The 10345-nt window shown below is 35.4% G+C and overlaps 1 protein-coding gene across 1 annotated transcript in view; it reads left to right on the forward strand.

The window, feature by feature from the left end:
* The window catches only part of LAMA2 (laminin subunit alpha 2), a 640343-nt gene that overhangs the window by 554691 nt on the left and 75307 nt on the right, over nt 1-10345 (forward strand). The window contains exons 42-45 of the mRNA XM_017879679.1: nt 516-632; nt 2615-2797; nt 4854-4859; nt 7472-7626. Of these exons, the coding sequence (XP_017735168.1) occupies nt 516-632; nt 2615-2797; nt 4854-4859; nt 7472-7626 (461 nt within the window). The remainder of the gene's footprint in view (nt 1-515; nt 633-2614; nt 2798-4853; nt 4860-7471; nt 7627-10345) is intronic.

Raw genomic sequence — 10345 nt, forward strand, 5'->3', positions numbered from 1 at the left:
CAGATATGTGCTAAAAGTTGTTTTTCCATTTATTTAATTTGTATTTTAGTCCAAATAAATATTAATAAATATTATTATACTGAAGTTGGAGGATTCTGCTAAACAGTAGTATCTGAGATTTTGAAAATCTAATCCAATGATTCATTTTGGTAATAAAAGTTTTTAAATAAGTGGAATCAATGGGAGTGATAACAAGAAGGCATAATTACAAATGGAATAAAAGAGTAATTCTTTGGAGGTTTCTTCTCTATAGGAAGATATCAAATTAAGTCAGATAAAGATCAGATACCAAGAAGAAAATGTCAGTGTTCAACATGTAGAAGCATCCAATAATTCAATGATAATAAAAACACATTTTTTTGTGATTGGAAATATATTTATGTATAGATGCCAATAAATACATTGTCTTGCTTTTAATTAATTTTATATTAAAATAACCTGAAATCGCACATCCAAGTATAAGCTCAGAGATGATAAAACTTAATCCTTTTTTTGTTGTTGTTTTCTATTCACAGAAAATGAAGACCATCTAAATGGCTTAAAAACCAGGATAGAAAATGCTGATGCTAGAAATGGGGATCTCTTGAGAGCTTTGAATGACACTTTGGGAAAGTTATCAGCTATTCCAAATGGTAAGCATTCAGGACACTACCAACTGTGTCAGTTGACCTGAAATTTTGAAGACTGTTGTTAACTTTTACCAATTTTTTCTAAGATTATTCTGGTACTATTATCTGGAAATTAGATACTGGTTTTCTTACTTATGAATTCTTCTTTGTGAGAATGAGAAACTAAACCATACTTTGCATTATGGTATTTTTTATTTTTTATTGCCTTTAGCCAGTATCCTTAGGAATGTGTTACAGAAAGGAAGATATAGACATCTTATTATTGTAAAACTCATTCTTCAGTATTGGCAGGGGATTGGTTCCAGGAACCCCCCCCCCCCCCACAGATATGGAAATCCTTGAATACTCAAGTCCGTTTTATAAAATGACATAGTATTTGCATACAACCTATGCATAGCCTCCCATATACTTTAAATAATCCCTAGATTATTTATAATACCTAACATAATGTAAATGCTATGTAAGTTCTTACAGTGTATTGTTTAGGAAATAATGACAAGAAAAATGTTTGTCCATGTTCAGTACAGACACAACCATTTTTTTCCCCCTAAATATCCAAATATCCAACTATCCAAGGTTGGTTGAATTTACAGATACAGAACCCACTGACAAAGAGGGACAACTGTATTGTCTTCTGTGTTTCAGCCCAAGAAATCGTGTATTAGTGAGATAGAATAAATCACATAGACACTATTCTCTAAAATACTGATGTAGCACCACAAAGGCACAGTTTATTAAAGTACCTGCAGTAATAGGTGAGAGCCCACTGCATTCTCTCTTGATAAAGTTCAATTTCTTTAGCTATTCCAACTTTCAAAAACATTAGTGGTCAAACCATGTCTGCAATATCTTTCTACCTATTAGAACTGCTGGAAATTTTTGAATGTTATTAGTTCCTGAAAGCACACATTATTTTAAAGATACTACTTTTACTATTTTTATACTGTTAAAGCATGATATAATAACTGCAAAGATTATAAACACTTATTGAGTACTTAATATACTTACGTTAAGTGTATGTAATCCTCATACCAATTGGAACAAAAAAATTTGCTTCATTTGCTCACATCAATTGGTATGAGGATTACATACACTTAACATAAGCATACTGAATGTAGATAACGTAAGTATAGATAGTGTTATGGTAATAACACTATCTTAACATAAGTTAGCACTAACACTTAACATCAGTTAAGATAGTGTTATTATCCCCACTTTACAGGTAAGAAATAGACACAGCATACTAAAGGCCATTTTGTTAAAACTGGCACAAAGGAAACTTAAACCCCAGTTTGATTTCAGAGCCTATGATCTTAACCACTAACCTATACACACTAGTAGTCATCTGCAGGTACTATATACAAATTAGGATCAGGAGACAAATGCACATATTTATACAACACAGTTAACATTAAAATCTAGTGGTTTTACCTTTTAACATTTAAAACCTGAGTAACTTTTCAGATTTTCATGTCACTTCTTTAGTAGTAAGTACATAGAAAATTTCCAATGCTGAAAACAAATATAATTACACAAATGCATGGCCTAACATACCTGACAATGTTTCTCTATCCTAAAATGAAAATACGTTAATTTTCTCCCAACCCCCACCCCGACCCCTGCCCCGCTTTGGAAATGCAGATTAAATCTTAAGCCTCGTTTTCATGACGCTCACGTGGATAAATTTATCTCGTTAATAAGTTCAGCAGCAAATCACAATATGACCTTAAACAATGAACATTTAGAAGAGTCACTTCACTACTTTAAGAGCTAATCAGGTATTCATAGCAAAAGTCCCTGAGAAAATTTAATCTAGCTAAAAACTGTGCTTCATTTGCTACACCTGAATGAGACAAAGTTCAGCCTTTTCTCTTTGTAAATGTGTCCCTGAGATTAGCCAGCAGCAGCCTCACTTTGACAAGCATGGATTAAGCCACTAACTCCACACCCTTGGTTTTGTTTTTCATACCCTCGTCTGCTGACAGACACAGCTGCTAAACTGCAAGCTGTTAAGGACAAAGCCAGACAAGCCAACGACACAGCTAAAGATGTACTGGCACAGATTAAACAGCTCCATCAGAACCTCGATGGCCTGAAGAAGAATTACGATAAACTAGCAGACAGCGTCGCCAAAACGAATGCTGTGGTTAAAGATCCCTCCAAGAACAGTAAGATCTCCTTTTTCACTGCGATGATGTCATTTATTTCCTCTCACTGTGAAAGTATCCCAGACTCGTAAATGCTCGAGTTGGAAAAGACCCTCACAGTGGTGTAGTCTGCCTTCCTTGTTTCATAGATTGGCCTCAGGAATCGAGTGTCGTGCAGTTCCAAAGCTAGAATCCAAGTCTTCCACCTCTGCCCCAGTGCTTTTGTCATCTGAATTTTTTCAAATCGAGAAGAGATTAGGAATTCTCAAGGTGTGCCTAACATTCAGCATAGAGATGCCAAACACTTTTTAATCCGTGTGTGTAATTAAAAATACAGTTGTACTTGGGTAATTATATCCTCAGAATTGGCAAAGTGTCCTGGAACATAGAGGTTAAGGGGCATGTTCATTAGCAGACTTGTTAGAACAGGGTATGAAAATGATATCAAATTGAAATACATTAAAATTTGAAAATCTTGATATTTTATTATTTAGATTCCAGTTATTTCACATTTCCAGGAAAAAAAAATAAAGCATTTATCTAGTTTCTAAAGACTATTCACATCTTTTATATATTGTATCAAATTATATTGACTTAAGGATTTACTGAGAAAACCTGAGAGAAAATATCCTAATTTATATTATTAGTTAAATATAGTCAAAATATTAAGATTTTAAATGTATTTTCCTTTTCTGTCAAATGATACAAAGCTATATTGGGCCAGGTACAGTGGCTAACACCTGTAATGTTTGCACTTTAGGAGGCTGAGGCGGGAGGATCGCTTGAGCCTAGTAATTCGAGACCAGCCTGGGCATCATAGCAAGACCCCATCTTTACAAAAAATTGTAAAAATAGCCAGGCATGGTAGTGGTATTGCACCTGTATTCCCAGTCACTTGGGAGTCTGAGGCTGGAGGATCCTTTGAACCCAGAAGGGTGAGGCTATAGTGAGCTGTGATCATGCCACTGCACTCCAGCCTGGGTGGCAGATTGAGATGCTGTCTCAAAAAAAAAAAGGGTTATCTTGGTACCCTTGTTACATGGTTTCACCAAAGGAGATGCTTGGGTAATCTGTGTGTTTCATTTTCAAGAGACAAGCCCTCTTTATATGCCAACATTTTGGGGGGGTGTCAAAGTATTTGGAGTATAAAAACAAAAGCACTGTAATTGGTATTATATGCCATACAATTCAAATGCTGTTTGAGTGGGGAATGGAGCTTGATTTCAGCATCCTAGCCTCAAATCAAATCCTATGGATGCTATGATATAACAGACATTATTAATATGACTTCTTCATAAGCAAGGAAGAGTACAAACACATATAACATAAACTTCAGAGCCAGGGAGAAAAAGGGGAGATAAAAACATTTAAACAAATTTTAATGTAAGGCCAGAAATGGCTTGCCTTGTAGTTCCAAGATTCCATAATAACTTCTTATGATTTATGCCAAATCACAATATTCCCACTAAAAATGAATGAAAGCAAAATTTTAATCAAATGTTACTATCTCTTCTGCTTATTTCATAATTTAAGATATATTTTTAACTTTCATTTTAAGTTCAGGGGTATAAGTGCAGGTTTGTTACCTAGTTAAACCTGTGTCATGGGGGTTTGTTGTATGGGTTATTTATTTCATCACGCATGCATTAAGCCTAGTAACCATTAGTTATTTTTCCTGACCCTCTCCCTCATCCTGCGCGCCATCCTCCAAAAGAATTCCATTCTATTTTAGATTGATTCTCAACTAGTAGTGGCCTTTCATAATATCTCTGTTTTAATCCTATCCTCTATTATGAGAAATAGTTAATTATCTACAAATATTAATTAAATTGGGTCTGTTTTCATCTTACTAAAACGTGGAAATAATTTTGAAAATACAAAGAGTGGTCACTAAATTATATATTTTGTGTACTTTTATTTGATAACATTTGTTTGAGTTAAAATGGGGTGCATTTATAATTAGTATCTGTTATGAAAATACCACTTTTATAGTCATTACTTTATAATATTTATAGAAAATACTTTCTCATGAATTTTCTAATTTTTTTGTTTTGCTTCCATGTGAAATTGCCTGCAGAAATCAGTATGTATATGTTTACTTATATAACTTTTAGTGACGCTCATACTTCATCATCTGTTGCAAAAAGTTTCAGCTTTGCATGCACTATATTTTGGTTTTGCTTCAAACATTGCATAGCTATTCTTTCCACTGTCACAGTATTAATGGTAGATATGTAAAAGTAATCTTCCTTTATAAAAAGGTCATATGTGGATAAAGGTGATATAAAATGTTTTTAATAGTGTTATAAAAAGTTTGGTCAGGCAAGGTGGCTCATACTCTAATCCCAGAACTTTGGGAGGCCAAGGTGGGAGGATCACTTGAGGCCAGGAGTTTGAGACCAGCCTGGGAAACATAGCAAGACTCTATCTCTACAAAAAGGAAAAATGAGTGAAATATCTGTATGATAGCCACCTAAAAGTAGAAAACTGAATTTCTCTATAGAATTAACTAGATTATGCTGCCTCTGATAATACAGATTCACCCCCTGACATACAAATGACTTATTTGCAAGAGGATTAAAATAGATTAGGTCTACATTGTTGTTGTTTTTATGCCCCGAAGCTCACTTTTTCCTCTCCATGTAATTATTCTCAACTTCTGTAGAATTATATTTGGAGAAACACATAATAAAATTAGGTCTTAACAAATGAGCAACTACTGGGATATCAAAATATTCTCTCTTAAACATCCCATAGTTTAAATTGAAAGTCAAGATGAAACTGAAAAAAATAGCTACAAAAATAATAACAACAAAATTTAATTTATCACTATTTGAAAAATATAACCAAGGATGTCCTCAGTGGAAAATGAGAACAACTACATTACTAAACCATCATTGAAATAACAATTTTAAAGAATCAACTTTGGTAACTTAGAAAAAGCAGAGTTAACTTAAAGAATGAAAAAGATTAAAAAATTAATGAATTTGAAGACAGAAAATAATAGACCTGATAAATCTAAGAGGTGACTCCTTAGGAATCTAGATTAAAAATTAAGTGATTGTCAGGTTTCATCAAGAAAAATAAAGGACAGATAGGCAAAGCTCTAAAAGAGGCATCACTAGACAAGGGAGGAAATTTAACGCATAAGAGATTACTTGGCAAAACTTCAACTGCTCCAGAGGATAGAGGAAAAAGAGGGGAGAAGAGGAACCTACAAGTTCCATTTTGAAACGTGTGGCAAAAACTTCTGAGAACTTGTGAATAAAAGTGTCTGTAATTTGCCTCAGTCTAAGTAGCCTTTGTTTAACTACTTTTGCTCTTTCTCATTAATCCAAATCTAAATCATTTTGCTTCAGTTTTAGAATAATTTGTAGAATGTCAGAATAACAGTGGAGAATTAAAGGAAGGGCAAAATGAACAAATGGTTTATTAAAAGTATACAAAATAAAGGGATCACTGTGTTTATGCTATCTATTTGATGACATAACAAACACTTCTTTCCAGATAACACGCACTTCAGGAATAAAATACTGCGCTCAGTTCTTGATATAGCAAGCCCCAGCTATTCGTTAAAGTTAATAATAGACCTATGTTCTTTTTAAATGCCAGTAACAATATAAGTCATATTTATGAGTATGAGTTCAAAATACCTACTTCAAAACCGAATTTTAAAAAAATAATAATTTACTTCCCTTTGAGCACATGTGATTCCTTCCTGAGGGTTAGTTCTCAGTGGTTGTGTGTCAGCCACAGAGCAGATCATTCAGAGTCTAACACGGCATGTAGCCTTGAACCTTAAGCAGTTTAACTTTTTCATCAGAGTCACAATGACAAAAAGCTGAACAATACACACTTAATCAGATAATAAATGACATAGTGTAGATGAGACTGCCAGCATCCCAGCGATAGAATAAGTGGTTTACCACGTGGCATAGGCCCTCCCTTGAAAAGCACATACTGAAAGTCTGTGGATCAGTGATGACCTCCAACTACTTTAGGGTTGAAACTTTTGAAATTGCCAATATGTAACCCATTATTTTTTTTAACCTACAAAAACAGCTGTTTAATATGGGTCAATCTAATATATAACACAGGATAATCAACTGTTCTTCAAAATGAAATTGAACTGCACCATGAAAGATTTAATTAAATATAGGCATTTAGTCTAAGGGTTTTTCAACATCAAAATGTTCTTCAAAAGACATTTTGATAGCTTCTCTCTTTAAGATGTGCAAAAAAAAAGGCGGTGAGAAAAAGAAAGAAAACCAATTTTGTGTAAAAACCCTGATTTAAATACAGTTCTAGCTTGGACAGACTAGGTGACATTTTAAAGATGCTTTCATTTCCTTGCTTCTGTGACTAAAGTTCTATTCTGTAAAGGTTAACTTTTTGGCTGAAGTTAGAAATTAAGCATTGAATTAAGTTCTTCATATTCTCTACCTTCAATGCTAATTTTTACCTTAATCACAAAGCAAAAGTGGTGGCCCTCTGTCCTAACATCTGCTCCCCTGGCCTGCTTGAGTCTCAACTAAAATATTCACATTTGCCATCACACATTTTGCTTTAGCTGTTATGGCCATGCTTTGTCGCGTTAATAAGATAAAATTGTTTGGTTAAGCATACTGCTATTCTAATTCTGTGTGTGCACGTGTGTGCATGCACATACGTGCACACTAATTTTGTTCTATGCAGTTGCCGACGCAGATGCCACTGTCAAAAATCTAGAACAGGAAGCTGACCGGCTAATAGATAAACTCAAACCCATCAAGGAACTTGAGGATAATCTAAAGAAAAACATCTCTGAGATAAAGGAATTGATAAACCAAGCTCGGAAACAAGCCAATTCTGTAAGTTCTTTTTATCGTCAGTATCAGTAATTGATTGTAATTGTTGGATTATTCCTAGAGGGAATGTCTTTCCCCAGGATTCCCCAATGAATGATCTTGGGTTTTTTTCCTTTAACCTGAAGTGATTTGGGGTAGGAGGAGTTGGAGTGGGGGAAAGGTTAGTTTTGTTTTGTTTGTAAATTGCAAAAGACATTTCATGAGAACAATAATCTTGTAGAACTAAGAATTCTGGTATATTCTATTACTGTTTGCATAGAATAATACAAATAGCAAGAAAGAAAACCTTATTGTTGTATAATAAAAAGCCATGGATGAGAGTACCTTCCTCTTGCTAAAAACAAACCAAAAAAAGGCCAACTAGTGGGGTTACGGCAGGAATGAAAGAACAATATACGGAATAAGAGCAAAAAGAAACAAATATTATACATATATATTCTTTTGTCTCGTATAAACAGCAATAAAATGGCTTTGGTTATAATTTTACATTTATTTTTTGTTTTGGAGTAGATAGGAAATAGCTGATTTGTCTCAAAATTTTGCTCTTTATTTACCCAATTTGAAGTTTACTAGGATAGAGACAGAGCTTTCTAGAAGGTAGTATGCTAATGAGCCAGGGCAGAGTTGTTAAGTGCCCATGTGAAACTTTAGTCAAAGGAAGGAAGGAAAGGGAGTGGAGGGGAGGGGAGGAAGAAAGAAAGAAAGGACAGTTTTCTTGTTTTCAGGCTTGAACTCAAACCTTGTTAGATACCTTAGTCTTCCATCTCAAAAATTCTGTTTTTTTGACAACCCTGGAGCTAGGATGATCAGAAAAGCCCTTTCTTAGTCCATCAATTTATATTTTTGTAGTATTTAAGAATATGATGCTCCAGTAACAGCATATTCTTTTTCCTCCTTATTCACATCTAACACTTCTAAACAATGCCAAGACAATAAGTTCAAGGTGAACATTGTTCACGACTGCCTGAAAAAAACTTAGAAAACAACAAAAAGGGCCAGGGCCGGTGGCTCACGCCTGTAATCCTAGCACTTTGGGAGGCCGAGGCGGGTGGATCACAAGGTCAGGAGATCGAGACCATCCTGGCTAACACAGTGAAACCCTGTCTCTACTAAAAATACAAAAAAATAGCCGGGCGTGTAGGCGGACGCCTGTAGTCCCAGCTACTCGGGAGGCTGAGGCAGGAGAACGGCGTGAACCCGGGAGGCATAGCTTGCAGTGAGCCAAGATCGCGCCACTGCACTCCAGCCTGGGAGACAGCGAGACTCCGTCTCAAAAAAAAAAAAAAAAAAAGAAAAGAAAAGAAAAAAAGAAAACAACAAAAAGATTAGTGAAGATGATGTTACATAAGACCAGAGTAATAAATCAGTGAAAGGATCTGAGAAAACATATATTCAGCTAGAATATGAAAGCCAGGCAATATCGTTGACAGGTGATCATTATGTATGTGAAGCAGAAGATTAAAAGAAACCAGATGTTACTTCAAGGTTTGAAGTTTTATCTAAGATTTATCCAACATGGAAAAAACCTCTACTATGTTCAGTGTTACTTTCTGTAAGGTACATAAAGATGAATAAAGGAGTTCTTTCCCTCACAAAGTTTATAAAATAGTAGGGAAAATAAGATATGTACACATACCTTGTCACATAATGCAGAATGTTCTACCACATTATAGAAGCCATGAGAAGTGACATAAAAGTTCTAGAAGGAACAATCACTTCTAGTAGGGCCTGAAGATTTCCTGAAGGGAAGGATTTGAGCCAGGCATTGAGGTGGGATAGTGCTGGGGAGTTGGAGGTAGAGTCAGGGAATGGGGAGAGGATTCTGAAAAGAGGGAATGACTTAAAGCAAGGCAGAGGGAGAAGGAAGTTTTAGGGTCCGTTTAGGAAAAAGAAGTCCACTTTGCCCAGAGTAATTGATAAAGGAAACACATAGCCAGAAAGGTCAATAGAGGCCAGGTCTTGTCAGGCCTTCAATAATCAGTTAAGCAGTTTCATTTAACAACACTTGTACTTGGGATAAGCCTCACTGGAGAGGATAAGCTGAAAGCTTTGAGCATGGAACACAGTGTAATCAGAGCTGTGCTTTTTAAATATAAATCCAGAAGCAATTTGTGGGGTAGATGAAAGAAAGAAGAATGAAGGACCCAACTATAGCTGTGGCAAGAGAAAAGAAGAACGTGATGTACCACTCTTATATTTTGCAATGTTAACTTGGAAGAAGCAATAAGAGTAATTATTTTGTGAATCTCACATTTAGCCACATTTTCTGACTTAGTCATCAAGTGGATAAATCTAGACATTTTTATTTTTCTTCATTGTAAAGATTTCTGAGTGCTTTTCCCCTCCTCACAAAAGGGTGAAATTTGGACATGTAAGCATATAAAACCTGTCTTAAAGTACAAAATAAAAGAAAGGTATAGTCTGGGCATGGTGGCTCATGCCTGTAATCCCAACACTTTGGAAGGCCAAGGCGGGTAGATTTCATGAACTCAGGAGTTTGGGACCAGCCTGGGCAATGTTACAAAACCACATCTCTACAAAAAATTGAAAAATGACCTGGGCATGGTGGTGCATGCCTATAGTGCCAGCTACCTGGGGGGCTGAGGTGGGAGGATCACTTGCTCCGGAAGATGAGGTTGCAGTGAGCCATGTTCACACCATGGCACTCCAGCCTGGGTGACAAATAGAATCCCCGTCTCAAAAAAAAAAAAAAAAAAAAAAA

The sequence above is a fragment of the Rhinopithecus bieti genome, unplaced genomic scaffold (genome assembly GCF_001698545.2).
Source record: "Rhinopithecus bieti isolate Rb0 unplaced genomic scaffold, ASM169854v2 scaffold_19, whole genome shotgun sequence".
Taxonomy (NCBI): domain Eukaryota; kingdom Metazoa; phylum Chordata; class Mammalia; order Primates; family Cercopithecidae; genus Rhinopithecus; species Rhinopithecus bieti.